Consider the following 16,453-nt stretch of genomic DNA (forward strand, 5'->3'; position numbering starts at 1 on the left):
TCGTCAGCGCTGTTGTTCCAGCTTTTCTGACCAGACGTTTCCAGCTACAGCGTTTGAACCATGGATCCTAAGTTAAGTCACACTTTTTAGTTTTTCTTTTCCTGTGCACAGTGATGTGTTTTTCACCCTTTTGATAAATGCATTTCAGTGGTGGTGGAGTTTATTGCCTATGATAGAAAATAAAGCAGATTTGAACGCATATTAATTTTGATGGTTGGTTGCTGATATCAATTTTGAGGCTTTTTCTCCACTTTTTTGATGAAATGTTTATTGGGGGTGTGTAGCCCATCTCTGGTGAGTGAGATATATATATATATAATTGTAGAATTTTGAGTTAATTTATCACTCTGATTTTTTACTTGAGAAACATTTAAAAACCTACGTAATATAAATGTGCATGAGTCGAGTCTCTTTCATTTGAAAAGAAACTCTGCAATATGAGGGCATAGGGTGAAGTTAAGAGGTGATAGGCTCCAGCGTAATCTGAGGAAATACTTTTTTACAGAAAGGGTGGTAGATGAATGGAACAGTCTCCCAGAAGAGGTGGTGGAAACAGAGATTGTGTCTGAATTCAAGAGGGCCTGGGATAGTTACGTGGGATCTTTCGGACAGATAAAGAAATCATGGTTGCTGCAGATGGGCAGACTAGATGGGCCATTTGGCCTTTATCTGCCATCATGTTTCTGTGAATATTCAGTGGCAAAATTCAGCCAATTATACAAATTTAGGCTGATAAACCCCTTTATCTGAATTTTCAGCAGCTCTGTATAGGTTTTGCTGCTGAATTTTATACAGATCACCTTGGCACTATCCAGATAGTGCTGGGATAGAGTGAAAATGGAGTGTGTGTATGCCACCTAAATCTACAGATAGTCACTAAGGCTCGGATTCTCTAACCAGTGCCAAGTTTTTTGGCACTGGTAGGAACAAAAGCTCAGAAAAAAAAAAACAAACCCCAACAGTTTAAACAACATTTTTAACTGTTTCAAGGCACCGGAATCATACCTCCGTAGGTGCTTTAGGCCACCTAATGCCACTGTGGGCGTGGCTAATAGTGGACGTGGCATTAGGTGGCCTAAAGCACCTATGTAGGTGCGATTCATGACAAAGATAGGTGCCAGAAATGTAGGCTAGGGTTTTCCAGGCCTACATTTCTGGTGCTTATCTTTCCCAGAGGTGGAATTCTCTAAACGGTACTGTCGCATGATTGACACATGATCGGCAGGTGCCGATATCGGCGCCCTATAAAGAATCTAGACCTAATTGGATAGCTGGCAATAGTGAGCCATGATCTATAAAGCTATGGGGATGATTCTATAACTGGGAGCCTCCAAGTAGGCAACTCAAGGTCTATTCTATCACGAAACCTAGTCTCCTACATTTTATTATAGAACAACAACATAACATTATGCTTGTATACTGCAGCTACCTCTCTGTTCAGTGTGATTTACAGAGTATGGATACTGGACATTCACAGTGAATTACAATCCATTAGTTAAAAAATTTACCAAACATGTATGTTTTTTTTTTACAATTTTCTAAATGCCAGATAGGTGTTGGAACTTAATATAACATTACTAAGATGTTTATCTCATATACCGGCCTGATAAGAGAGAATTCTGCCAAAGAATCGATTGTAAACACATCCCTTAATAGATGGAAAGTCAAGAAAAATCCAGTATTAATTTAGGCACCCACAGTTACACCTGCCATGGTCTTGGTATATGTGCAGGTGACAAAATGTGGCAAGGATACATGTAATCTACAGCAGTGGTCCCCAACCCTGTCCTGGAGGACCACCAGGCCAATCAGGTTTTCAGGATAGCCCTAATGAATATATATGGAGCAGATTTGCATGCCTCTCACTTCCATTATATGCAAATCTCTCTCATGCATATTCATTAGGGTTAGCCTGAAAACCCAATTGGCCTAGTGGTCCTCTAGGACAAGGTTGGGAACTTTATTTCTATTATGGAGGAAATCTTGGAGAGTCAGCTCTCCTGTTCCTCCATTCTCTATTTCTGTGGCTAATACTCTCATCCTCCCTGTCTCATCAGCTCGAAACCTCAAAATCATTTTTGACTCCTCGCTCTCTTTCTCTGCACAAATCCAAAAGACCACTAAAGCTTGTTGTTTCTTCCTCTATAATATCACCAATTCCAACCTTTTTTTTCTGACCACACTACCAAAACCCTTATCCATACTCACCTAAATTTCTGCAACTTGCTTCTTTCTCTCAGATCTTCCACTAAGCCATCTCTTTCCCCTTCAATCCATTCAAAATTCTGCTGTTTGACATATTCCGCCAGTATTTCAATGCTCACATTGTCCCTCTCCTCAAGTCATTTCATTGGCTCCCTATCCATGTCCACATACAATTCAAACTCCTCTTATTGACTTACAAATGTGTTCACTCTGCAGCTCCTCAGTATCTCTCCTCTCTTATTACATTACATTAGTATTTATGGATTGTTAATATGCCCCAGAAGGAGTTCAATGCAAATTACAATTTAGAAGAGCCTGGCAATATCCAGGATATACATTATTTCATTAGGGTTCAAGACACAAATAACTTGGTTTGTGTTCATATAGGTGTATAATTATGGTACATGGTTTGGAGTCCCAACTAGATTATTGCAATGTCATTTGTGTGGGATGCAATGAAAATATAGAGAAAAAACCCACAAACCATTCAAAATGTAGCAGCCAGGCTTATTTTCTCAACAACTAAATATGATGAGATGACACCCCTGTGCCTCAAACTACACTGGCTTCCCTTTGAAGCAAGGTGTATTTTTAAACTATGTACAATTATCTTTTTAATCTTCCATGGCAAAACACCAGACTATATGTTGAATTTAATTGAAATACCACCCAAAGCCAACCATATGAGAATAAGATTCCCAAATCCTAGAGGAGTCAAATACAAAATATTTCACTCTACAACTTTCCCATTCCTGGCAGAAAAATGATAGAATTTTTTTACCAGCACAATTTAAGGTACACCTCCTCCTACCAAAACTTTCATAAAGGCCTAAAAACCTATTTGGAAAATACCTTATTCCCCCCTCCCCCAAACAACAGGCTATGACCACCAGAAACCACACAAGACACAAATCACCTCTCCTATCTCAATAGATGACCAAACTCCTTACAAATAGGGAAAGTGACATCCTTACCAAAACCTATAATATCAAGTCTACAACACCAAATATAATCAGTCTTCTCTCCAAATCATATGCCATAATCATCTCTCACTATACTCCTCCCCAGGAACTCCATTCATCAAGTAAGTGTATCTTATCTGTACCCTTCGCCTCTACTACCAACTCCAGACTCTGTGCCTTCTATCTTGCTGCACCATATGCCTGAACAGATTGCTTGAGTCAGTGCGTCAAGCTTTGTCTCTGGAAGTGTTCAAATCTAAGCTAAAACCCACTTTTTCAAGACTGCAGTCCTAACTCTTACTCACTTGTCTGTTTTATCATTCCCTCTGTGAAAGTCCATAACCTATTTGTCCTGTTTGTCTGTTTTGATTACAGTAGATTATAAGCTCTATCAAGCAGGGATTGTAGTAAGTCAACAATATCAAAAATACAATGGATGGGAAGCAAAACATATTTGTCCTCAAGACACTAGTTAACATATTTTTAATCTTTAAAATAACAAAAAAAGTGCAAGCCATCCAAAGCATCAGGCTGTGCAACAATTTACAAACTGAAAGCATGCTTACCTATATAAGGGTATAGGTTATAAACAGGTGCGGAGTATATATGAGAAAATACGGTATATGTGTACTTCATATGTGCACATTTCAGCCTTGATTGTGCAGCTTATGTGAGGCTATTATATAAAAACATGAAGGTGCCTATGTCTTCATAATGTAGCCACAAAAAACTGCCTCGCAACCTGTTGTGAATTTACCTTCTTAATGCTTTCAGCCATGGACACTGACACTTCCCCATGCATGCTCAGTTTATGTGCATGAAATGAGCATGCGAGGAGGGGGAATGCTGCCATGGCAGCTGGAAGTGTGCAACCAACTTCCCTGCCGCTCACACAGTATGGGTAACGTAACCATACGTCCCGTTTTGAACGAAGCCATCCCGTTCTTAGGCAGCACAGCTTTGGGACACCAAAATGTCCCATTTTGTGGCACAGGGGTGCCCAAAATGTTGAAGGCAACATGAGTCGATTGCGGAGCCCAGGATTTCTCCCTGCTTCCCCAACGCTGATGCAGAAACACATCAGGTCCATGCAACGACTGCACAAGTCTTCCCCCCCCTCCCCCGAAGTCAATTCTGATGTTGGAGAGGAAGTTCTGGGCCAGCCAATCATTGCCTGGCTGGCCCAGAACTTCGTCTTCAACATCAGAATTGATGTCGGGGGGGGGGGGGGGGGAAGGCTTGTGTAGTCATTGCATGCACCTGGCCTGTTGCTGCGTCAGCTGCTTGAAGAAATCGGCAGCAGCGGCGGCGGCTTGGGGGGCAGAAAGACAGAAAGAAAGGGGGGACAGGGAGAGAGAAAGAAAGAAAGGGGGGCAGGGAGAGAGAAAGAAAAGATGCACAGTCAGAAGGAAGTGCAACCAGAGACTCATGAAATCATCAGACAACAAAGGTAGGAAAAAAGATTTTATTTTCAATTTAGTGATCAAAATGTGTACGTTTTGAGAATTTATATCTGCTGTCTATATTATGCACTATGGCCCCCTTTTACTAAACCGCAATAGTGGTTTTTAGCGCAGAGAGCTGTGCTGAATGCCCCGCGCAGCTCCCAATGCTCATAAAGTTCCTATGAGCATTGGGAGCAGAGCGGGGCATTTAGCGCAGCTCCTTGCGCTTTAAACCAAAACAGGAAGTTGCAACCGGAAAGAGGAAGTAGATGTCCGGTTTTGAGGGGAAAAAAAAATGGTCACATTAAGTATGGGGGTCCTCAGCCCACTGGCCCTTCTGTGCTATGCCACTGGCAGAAAAGGAGTTTCCTATATTTGAGGGACATTTGCTTTCCTAAATCCTCATCACATTCTTTAGGTAGAAGTGGCACATGTATTCAGAGAGGGGGGGCTGAGTTTTACCTAATCTGATTCCCATTCTTACAGGATTTCCTGAATGCTTAAAGACTCAAGAGAAGTTAATCGAGTATTTGACAATGGTGATATTTACAGCTTCTGCACAACATGCTGGCGTGAACTTCGGACAGGTACAAGGTCACTTAGAACAAAAATCTGATTCCACCAACCAGGACACCATCCATAGAAAGACAAAAGATTCATTGTTCTGCCCATCCAAATTATCCTAAGTAGAAATGAAGGAAGCGCTTTATGGCTCTCTCTAGTCTTTTCCTCTCAGATGTGTTACTATATAGGACTACCTAGATATCTGGAGAGTAATTTAATTTTATAAGCTACTTTTGAACAAATACTGTATGGGCTCTTTTAAAAATTAGACCCTGCTTAAAACTGCATGGCACAAGCTAGCACATACTTGTACAGTTGGCAGACAAGGGAAGAGTTTGGATGGACTTCCAGTTTGTGTGCATATTTTAGTAAATACGTACATAGGCATACAAGGAACACTAACATTTTAAGCCTGATCTCTAGCAGTTGTAATGTCCGTGCCTTCAATCAAGGCATGATGTCTGCAGGATTTGTGCTGTGCTCTTTTATAAAGATCAATAGGTAGGAATTCTATAACTGGGCACCTCCATTTAGGTACCCCGAGGCTCAGTTGTAGGTACCTACATTATAATGGAGTCTAGGGGCCTAGATTCAGTTGTAGAACACTAACATAACCTGGTAATGTCTCACCTATTATGCCAGCCATAGATTTGTGGTAAATGCTGATGTCTACACATGGCAGAGGTGTCCTTAAACCATACTCAGCAGAGAGGCCACCGATATTCAGTGGCACTTAACTTGGCAGAGCTATTGAATATTGGCACTAACCATCCAAGTCAAATCCAGACAGGAGATGGGCATTACAGGGGAAGAAGTCAGGGAGGAGCCTTTTTGTGGTTACACATTTAAAGTGGTGAGCAACAGAGGATTAAGTGACTTGCCCAAGGTCATAAGGAGCAGCACTGGGATTTGATTTCACAACCTCAGGGGTGCAGAGGCAGTAGCTTTACCACTAGGTCACTCCTCTGATGTGAATATACAGATTATAGTATTTTATAATTATTCTGTCAATATTCAGCAGTTGGTGGTCAGCATTTTTTAAGCGCCTACTAAATTGAGCACAGATATTCAAGCTAGGCACTGGCTGCCTTTGACATGATTGACCATGACTTACTCCTCAATCGTCTTGAAAATAGTGGAATAACCAATTCAACTCTTCTCTGGTTCTCCTTCTACTTCACAGACCAGAATTTCCAAGTTCACTCCAAAGGAACTTCCTCCTCCCCAATCTTCCAAACCTATGGTGTCCCACAAGGTTCAATTCTTTTTCCCATACTATTCAAAATCTTCCTAGCCCCTCTTTTGACTCTTGCTCAATCAATTGGATTCACACCTTTTGCCTACACCGACGCTATTCACCCTATCAACCCAGCTAACATTAATGACATCCAAGAAATTAATCTCAAATTAGACAAAATCAGCTTATGGCTTCGAACCAATAGACTCTCATTGAACATAACAAAATCTCTAGGGATTCTATTCCCACTTAAAAACAATGACTTCTTAACTGGACAAATAACTATCGACTCTGCTCCCCTTCAATTTGAGTCCAAACTTAAACTTCTAGGAATCATCTTTGATAAACACCTCACCTACCATGACCAAATTAGCTCTCTGACCAAAAACTGCTTTTACAAACTCCATTTAATTCGTTCCATAACTTCAGTCGTAGAACCTACCACTATCCAAACTCTAATCCATTCATTGATCATCTCACACATAGAATATTGTAACTCACTTTATCATGGAATAACCTTAAAGGAAATCCGTCAACTGCAATTAATTCAAAACACCGCGATCAAACTCATCTATAAAGCCAAAAAATATGACCACATTACCCCATTACTTCGAGAGTCACACTGGCTACCAGTCTCTCATAGAACAACTTATAAGATCCTCCTTTTAGTCTTCAAAATTAGGACCTCCCACCTGCCTGCCTTTCTAGACAAATATCTCATCCCACACACCCCTGCTAGGGCCCTTAGATCCATTAATCAGAACTTACTTACAGTCCCTTCAATCAAGGACTTATACTATTCTAGAAACACCATCTTTTCTGCAGACGCGCCTTCGCTTTGGAATGCAATGCCATCACACCTCCACTCTGAAAATTCTCTAAACAAGTTTAAAACACACCTTAAAACATTTCTATTTAAAGACGCCTATCAAAATTCCAATTGAGAACCCGAAAAAGGGAAAATAAAAACTAATAAATAGAGAAACGCTTTCAGGAAGCGACATTCCTCTTCCCCTCTTGTTTTATCCCTCCCCTCTTTCCTTCCTTTTATTTTTATTTACACAATGTAATTAAAATCTCCCTCTCCCCCTTTTCCCTCTCGTCTCCAACCCGTTTTAATTATGTCCTTATCTTGGCCTCAGTCCCCCCTATTTTTATTTCAATTTATTATTTTCTTTAAGCAATTTTAAATATTTTTTAATTTCTATTATTGTAAACCGACCAGATATTTGGTGATGGTCGACAAATCAAGCTATAAATAAACTTGAAACTAGTATACAAGTCCCATTCCCTCTGTAGATCATGTAAGTACTTGTGCTTAAAATATTGGCATGTATTTGAGCTGTTAATAGAGAATGACACAGGGACAAACTTTTTCCCCGTTCCTGTAGGAACTCAATTTCCCCATCCCGTCCCCACAAGTTTTGTCACTGTCCCTGCCCCATTCCTGCAAGCTCTGTTTTAACCACATAAGCCTCAAACAAATATGATTTTAAAGTGTTTGAGGCTTGTGCAGATGAGGACAGAGCTCACAGGAATGGGGCAGGGACAGGAAAAGAATTCTCCCGGACAAGAAAATGAGTTCCCACGGGGATGGGAAAAAATTTGTCCTCGTGTCATTTTCTAGCTGTTAATGCTAATATTCTATGAAGAAAAGTAAAAGCCTACTTTTCTTTATAGAATATGCCCCAACTAGGTGCTCTTTTAACAAAATAGGCACCTTCTTGCCCTATTAATCTATGCACCCTGTTTTAAAATTACCACACCCCATCTCATATGTTTACATCAAAGAGAGTGTAGTGTAGTGGTTAGAGCTACAGCCTCAGCACCCTGAGGTTGCGGGTTCAAATCTCATGCTGCTCTTTGTGATCCTGGGCAAGTCACCTAATCCTCCACTGCCCCTGGTACATCAGATAGACTATGAGTTTGCTGGGATAAATAGGGAAAATGCTTGAGTACTTGATCTGTAACCCATTCTGAGCTCTTCTGGCAGAACAGATTAAAAAAAAAAAAAAATCAAATAAAAAGGATCAGAGGTAAGAACTCATTGATAACTCCAGTTTTACTTTTTTTTCTTATGTAGTTTGACTGGTGTTCTTGGATTCCTAATGCTCCTCCAACCATGCGATGTCCTCCCCCGAAACAGAAAAGCACAGTCACCCAAAAATACATTATGGAGTCTTTGCCAGACAGGGGGCGCTCCTGCTGGCACCTGGGAGCGGTCTGGGCACTCAGCCGGTTTCAGGACAGTGAGGTGAGCCTATAAGTCATGGCCAAGTAACTTCACCATCTAGTGGCTCACAATGCTTCAACCAGAAAGTTGATTTATATGAAATCCTTGATCCTTGTACCCACACATTAAATATTAGTTACTAAGGAGATAGGGAATCAGAAAGAAGATGTTATCAGAGCCAGCAGCTTCTGAGGAGTAGCAAAGAGCAGCAGCAAAGCATAACAGTAGATTCTACCAGCAATACATACTAGAGAATGACATGGTGGTTGTTACGCGAGGCTAGACACAGGTAACCCGCCGAAACGGTGACAAAAAGAAAAGGTCACCGCGAGTACAGGGACAAGGCCATTCACCGCCCCGTGGAGCGGTGAATGGTCTTGTCTCCGCAGTTAAAGGAGTGAGCACGCACAGTGAACGAGCGTGCAGTCCGGCAGCCCTCTCTCTCCCGCCAGCTATCCAGCCGTGCATCTTCCTCCCTCCCTTTCCATTACCTTCTCTTTGTGGCGATTTCTATAAGGCTATCCGTTGTATTGCAGTCAGAGCCTTGAAGTCGTGTCGCGTGGATTTAGCGTGTGCTAAAATGCTGCATACGCTAACGCAGCTTAGTAAAAGGAGCCCTTAGAGCAGGGGTCTCAAAGTCCCTCCTTAAGGGCCGCAATCCAGTCGGGTTTTCAGGATTCCCCCAATGAATATGCATGAGATCTATGTGCATGTACTGCTTTCAATGCATATTCATTAGGGAAATCCTGAAAACCCGACTGGATTGCGGCCCTCAAGGAGGGACTTTGAGATCCCTGCCTTAGAGCGAATTAAAAAAAAAAAAAAGAAACCCAAGAGCCAAAGTCCTTGATTTATAATCCACACATCCAACAATTCTATGTGGATAACAAAAAAACACATACATAATAAAATTGACAAAACAAAATCATTAACAAACTTACCCTCTCCTTTACTAACACGTAGTGCAGATTTTAGCACCGGCAGCGGCTGTAACTGCTTCGATGCTCATAGGAATTCTATGAGTGTCGGAGCAGTTACCAGCGCTGCCGGCGCTAAAACCCATGCTACGCATTAGTAAAGGAGGGAGTTATTCTTTAAAACACAATTAAAAAACAGCAGAAAACCCTACAAAAATCAGCAGCATCAAGTAAATACCCTTTCAATCAACAAGGCTTTCAATAATTTTCTAAACTGCAGGACACTATTTGCTTGCTTTATCGCCAGGGGCAGCACCTTCCAGCAAACCAGCCCTTGAACTGTTAGCATGGATTTCCGAAACCCTGTAAGTCTTACCACATTCAACGGTGGGACCTCCAAATTCATCTTATTCATGGACCGTAACGTCCACGTCGGATGATAGTAGTATAATAAAGACCTTGATACCATTGGGCAATTATCATGCAAAAGCTTAAAGATCAAACATAAAACCTCAAATTCCACATGACACGTAATTGGCAACCAATGCAAATCACATAGAATCAGTTTAATATGATCAAATTTTGATGCCTGAACAATAATCTGTGCAGCCACATGCTGAGCAACTTACAAAGGTTGAAGAACACATTTAGGTAAACCAAGATACAACGCATTACAGTAATCAAATACTGGCATCAATATCACGCTAATCACTGTCTTGAAATTATCTACAGAAAGATAATCGCGTAATCTGCGTAGTAAACAAAGTTTTTAAAAAAGCATGAGAGACCACTGACTTCACCTGAGGTTTAGTTCTAGATAGATCAGGAAAAATTTGCAATTTCCTCCCATAAAATAGGACATTTTATGCTGAAATGTTCTCCCCATTGGAATTTTACAGACTTTTTCCTGGCTGGACAATTTTAAGTGCATAAACTGTCCACACACATGCAAATAAACATGGAAACAGACACCATTGCAGGAGTATACAATGTTCATAAAGGACTTCACAGTAAAGAATGCCTAAACACCTAGCTAAAACAAACGCAATTCATTCAAATAATTATGTAAAGCAAATTTAGGATTTCTAGATCAAATCCCTCCAAGATAAATACTAATGCAGAAGTCTTCTACATGGAAAATTCATTTTTATAACCAGAGATCATGGTATAAGGCTCGAGTGGAAGAATCAGGAGGAATACTGGAAAATAATTCTGCCCAGAAAGGATGGTGGTAGAGATGATAATGGAATAAACAGCTATTCCATTTTAGAAGGAATGGGATAAGCAGAGAGAATCTTTAGTTGCTACAAAGTGGAAGAGAAAGCTAGAGACTGGGGAGATGAGAGGGAGGATGGAGGTGATATGCATCAGAACCAACTCTGTGGGTGTTGTGATTGCCTATATCCCACCAGATTACCTTCAAATTACTTTTTCTCACCTTTAAGGTAAAAACCGTGCACTTACCCACTTTCATTGACAGACTGTTAGTTCCATATACAACCACAAGAATACATGTTTTTATGAGAATTAAATTTATGAAGGGGAGGGATGGGATTGGGTTGGGTATAAGAATATGTGAGATATGCCAATGATTATTTCTAAGTGATGTATTCATTATTTATGTGATTGAATATATTTTAACACTTAATGTAATCTTGAAAATGAATAAATAAAAAATAAAAAAAAAAGATATCAGAGTTGTATAATACCCAAAAAAAAAAAAAAAGAATACTTCAATCATCTCATCAATATCTTCTTGCAATTCCCTCTATGCAACAGTTAGGCCCTCTTTTACTAAGGTGCACTAAGCGCACGCTAAATCAACATGTGTGCTAACCGCTAACATGTCCATAGGATAACATGCATGCGTTAGCGTTTAGCGCGTGCTAATATTTATCGTGCGCATAGCGCACATTTGTAAAACAATCTTCTCAGTGGTAGCTCCTACATTGTGGAACTCACTCCCATCAAACATGAGGCAAGAAACTAATACTGCTAAATTCAAATCCAATCTTTCTTTTCAAGGATGCGTATGAGTTTAGACCTGGAGCCTGACACATTCTCCTTTGTTTTCCCTCCACCATCAATTTTTTTATTTTTAGCATCTTTTGTATCTTGTGAAGTTTCCCTCATGGTTTGTTTTATATTTTAACTGTATATGTCAGACCCACCCCCACCCCATTTTTAATTTAGTTTCAGCTTTGTATTATGTAAACCGCTTAGGAATGTTAAGGGGTATATCAAGCTTAAATAAACTTGAAACTAAGGCTAAGCTTTAGTTAAGAACATAAGAACATAAGATCATAAGAAGTTGCCTCCGCTGAGTCAGACCAGAGGTCCATCTCGCCCAGCGGTCCGCTCCCGCGGTGGCCCACCAGGTCCGTGACCTGTGAAGTGGTTTTTGCCCACTTTTATAACCTACCTCTAGTTCTATCTGTACCCTTCAATCCCCCTATCCTCTAGGAACCTATCCAAACCTTCCTTGAACCCCTGTAAAGTGCTCTGGCCTATCACCTCCTCCGGAAGCATGTTCCATGTGTCCACCACCCTTTGGGTAAAAAAGAACTTTCTAGCATTTGTTCTAAACCTGTCCCCTTTCAATTTCTCCGAGTGACCCCTAGTGGTTGTGTGTCCCCACAGTTTGAAGAATCTGTCCTTATCTACTCTCTCTATGCCCTTTAGGATTTTGAAGGTTTCTATCATGTCCCCTCTAAGTCTCCTCTTTTCCAGGGAGAACAGCCCCAGCATTTTTAACCTGTCAGCGTATGCAAAATTTTCCATACCTCTTATCAGTTTAGTCGCTCTTCTCTGGACTCCCTCGAGTACCGCCATGTCCTTCTTGAGGTACGGCGACCAGTACTGGACACAGTACTAAAAGAGCCAGTTTCAAATTCCATCTTCCAGCATCCTGGGTACCTCCAGCAGGTGACGGCAGATGTCAAGGCACTTACAGCAATAGTGACTGACCTCCCTCCATCAATAAATAACTCATGTGATATCACAGGCTCCTTCCATGTCTGGCTGCAAGATGGATGTTACCAATGTTAAGCTGGTTTATTGGCAGCTATTTTTTAACCAAGAAACAGATACTAGTGCAGATATATCAATGACCAGAGGCTTCTACTTTAATTTAGACTGATGCCTGACAATGACAATGACAAAATCTCTATGATAAGTTGTAAATTCGAATTGGATAATGCTAGATATTGAAGAAAACTGAGGGTGGCACTGGCACGTTACTCCATACTTTGTAAAACTCATTCTTTCTTGTGTTCAGCTCTTTCTAGGGATGTACCCAGATGAGCATTTCACAGAGAAACCGGTGAAAGAAGCCATGCTGGCCTTCAGAAAGAATCTCAATGGCATCTGCAGCTTCATTCAAGATCGCAACAAGAACATGAAGCTGCCATATTATTATCTTTCCCCTGACCGAATCCCTAACAGCGTTGCAATATAGCTGTACCAGATACCTTCAGCCATATTATTGCTATCCTTTTCCAGACCAAATGATGAACATTGTGCCCTACTGCTGCATTTACAGTACCTTTCTCGGATATTGTCTCACCATATCTTATTTGTAATAGATAGAGGGCTCCTTTAACTAAGGTGAACTAACGTTTTTAGCGCACGCAGAAAATTACTGTGCGCTATGCTTCTAGAACTAACGCCAGCTCAATGCTGGCGTTAGGGTCTAATGCACGCGGCAATGTTGCGCACGCTATTCCACGCGTTAAAGCCCTAATGCGGCTTAGTAAAAAGAGCCCAGGGAGTTTTGGTAAGAGATTTTATTCTCAAAATCTATGATTTCTCTGTTATTACAGTAAACTCTAAACAAAATTAGAAATGAATAGTGGGTTTTCCCCCCAGGTTTACACTTGCTAGCTAACAGGTAAAGTTATATAGGCTGGCTCTGGACTCCTAACTATAGTCAGCCAGGCTTAAAACTGCAGTAAAGTGGGTGGGGGGGTAGGGGGTATGGTGTTGGGTTACATATGGAAATTTACAAACTTATAATCTACTCAAAGTATGGGTAGCTCCACTAGAGAGACCAGATGGGACATTTTGATCTTTCTCTGATTCGATTTACTAGTACAGCTCTGTTGCATCTCTGCTTTCTTCTTACAGTTCTCTCGACAGTATCACAGTTCCTGGGGTTCTTTTCCTCAGATAGTAATAACTTCTTCCTACCCATCTATTGCTATTTTTCAGAATTAGCACTAATGATATCTCTACCCCTTCACGTCTTTTCAGCAAGAGTTCAGGGGGTGTTGTTTAAGGAAAAAAGTTTAAAGAGCACACAAAACACAGCATACTTAGAAACTCTGAAAGGTGATATATATCCCATACTAACATGCTTAATACAGTGATGCCTTGGAATCCAAACTTAATCCATTCCAGAACCCCGTTCGAGTTCCAAAACATTCGCGTTCCAAGACAATTTTTCCCATTGAAAATAATGGAAACTGGATTAATCCATTCCTGGGTCCCACAAACTCAAATTTTAACAGTAAATACACTGGATTGTAGGGGCAGAAACACACACATACAATGTGCAGGGTGTTCGGATTCCAAAGCAGAGTTTGAATTCTGGGGCACAAACATACATAAACAATGTGCAGGGCATTCGGATTCCAAAGCAGAGTTTGGATTCTGGGGCACAAACATATATAAACAATGTGCAGGGCATTCGGATTCCAAAGCAGAGTTCGGATTCTGGGGCAAAATTTACTACAAAAAAAAGTTTGGATTCCAAAACGTTAGAATTCTGGGGCGTTCGGATTCCGAGGTACCACTGTATATACAGTATTATACAATCCCCCTTTTTCACCGGCTGATTTAGCCCCCAATATTCAGAGTCAGGCCATGTCCTGGCACCAGTACTGAATATTAAGGGCTATGTCTAAGCGGCCTGGCTACCTAGTGCTTGTGTGGGCCCCAGTGGCATACAAAGGGGGGGAGAGCAGTACACCCCAGGTGCAGACTGTAAGGATGAGCCCCCAATGATATAATGTGGCAGCCTTACAATCCGCCAGGTCCTGGGTTCAATACCCTCATAGAAGATTCAGTAGGAAGTGAAATCAATGACAAGGACAGCCAAGAGTGATTGCATAAAGAATATAATATGCAGAAATAGGCTTAATAGTACAGAAAGGCAATGTTTAGAAAGATACATCAAGCATATGCTGGGTTACAGATGTACAGAAAGAAATAAGCTTTACAAATACAAAGTGGATTCAGAGACTGCTGATGTGTGTGTGAGAGAGAGGACAGTTTACCTGCATTAATGTGTGTCTGGATAGGTGAGAGGCTGCAAGAGTCCCGAGGAAATAGAAAGAGAGGGAAAGAGGGGGGGGGGGGTCAAGGCTCCAGAGAGAAAGTAAACCAGGATCCATAGAGAGAGCAAGGATTTTAACCTCCCATATTTATGTTTGAGACCCATTTTAGAAATAGAATCCATTGATGTTAAGTACCCCTATCTTTTGTAAACTGTTTGAAACAATGGTAAATAAGGTGTGTGGGGCAGAGGGACTGGAAAAAAAAGAGAGAGAGAGTTACTGTTAATTTCCAGTATCAGTCTGATAATGCTTTCTGATTAACCATAACTATCTGTGCCAGACCATGCAGCTGAGGCTAGTGTCTATCTTAAGTACAGACATTAACACCTCAGGGTCTTTTGTTACTTGTGAGCACTGGTAATTTAAATGTAATTTATGCATTCTGAGGATGTTGGTCTATCTTTACTGACATCACCCATAGGCCTTTGCTGACATTGGTTAGGTCACCAGAAAATGCTGACAGCTAGCAATGTGAGGCTGGGCTGACACAGACCATAAGGGGGTGCTCCTGGGGGTTAGTGTCATGGTCCGGGAACTTCACTGCTCTGCCGGGTCCTGCCTTCGCGGAAGCAGGAGGAAGGCCCGATGCTGGCAGAGCAGTGAGTTAAGGCTGCCAACAATAAAAAAAACACTCTGAACAGGCTTCTTGTGGCCCGCTAGGACTTTCCATCTGCCATGTCACTGATGACATTACTGATGATGTGGTAGAGAGAAGTCCTGGCGGAGCAGGCCTCAAAATAATCTCAAGGTGGGGGTTGGTCAGGTCCGGAGGTGATACACAGGGGGATGGGAGGGGGGATGGAAAACTGCTGCACATGAGGGGAGAGGGGAGAGAGGAGAGAGGAAGAATTGTTGGACATGGGCTGGAGAAGAAGAAGGGAGATGCAACAGAGGTAGAAAGGATGGCAGAGATAAATCCTGCATATGGTGGAGGGAGGGAGTCTGTATGGAGAAGAGGGAAGGAGAAATGTTGGACATAGGGTGGAGAGCAGGGAGAGATGGTGCATGGGGAAAGAGAAAGAAATGTTGCAAATGATAATGGAGGGGAGGAAGGGAAAGATGCTGAATGGAGAATAGAGAGGCTTGACCCAGGGGGAAAGAGAGATGGTAGACAGTGGGAAAGAAACAGAAATGTTGGGTATGACAGTGGAAAGGAAGGTACAGAGATGGAAGATGAATGGTGAGTATGGAAAAAGAAGGAAATGCCAAATGGGTGAGCGAGTTAACAGAAGACAAACAGAAACCAGAGCCTGAGACCAACATGATTTGAATAATAAAATGACCAGGCAACAAAAGGTAGAAAAAAATAATTTTATTTTCTATTTTGTAATTACATTATGTCAGATTTGAAATGCGTATCCTGCCAGAGTCTTTTTTGTTTATTTTGTTTACACCATAGCACCGGTGTGGGGTTCGAGAGGTTGTAACCCTATGTAATGTTATATTGTAACCCTGTGAATGTTAAAGTGTAACCCATTTTGAGCTCTCTGGGGAGGTCTGGATATAAAAATAAAATTCCTAAAAATATTTTTTATATGGGGGGGTGTTAAAAAT

The 16,453-nt window shown here is 41.3% G+C and overlaps 1 protein-coding gene across 3 annotated transcripts in view; it reads left to right on the plus strand.

Annotated features, from left to right (window-relative positions):
* Nucleotides 1–14,046, plus strand: part of LOC117358965 (arachidonate 5-lipoxygenase-like) — a 155,356-nt gene extending 141,310 nt beyond the window's left edge. For all 3 annotated transcript variants that reach the window (XM_033940953.1, XM_033940954.1, XM_033940955.1), the window contains 3 exons: nt 5,099–5,199; nt 8,497–8,667; nt 12,841–14,046. In XM_033940953.1, the coding sequence (XP_033796844.1) occupies nt 5,099–5,199; nt 8,497–8,667; nt 12,841–13,020 (452 nt within the window). In that variant the 3' untranslated portion in view covers nt 13,021–14,046. The remainder of the gene's footprint in view (nt 1–5,098; nt 5,200–8,496; nt 8,668–12,840) is intronic.
* Nucleotides 14,047–16,453: the final 2,407 nt, after the last annotated feature.

Source organism: Geotrypetes seraphini, chromosome 4 (assembly GCF_902459505.1).
Source record: "Geotrypetes seraphini chromosome 4, aGeoSer1.1, whole genome shotgun sequence".
Lineage (NCBI taxonomy): Eukaryota > Metazoa > Chordata > Amphibia > Gymnophiona > Dermophiidae > Geotrypetes > Geotrypetes seraphini.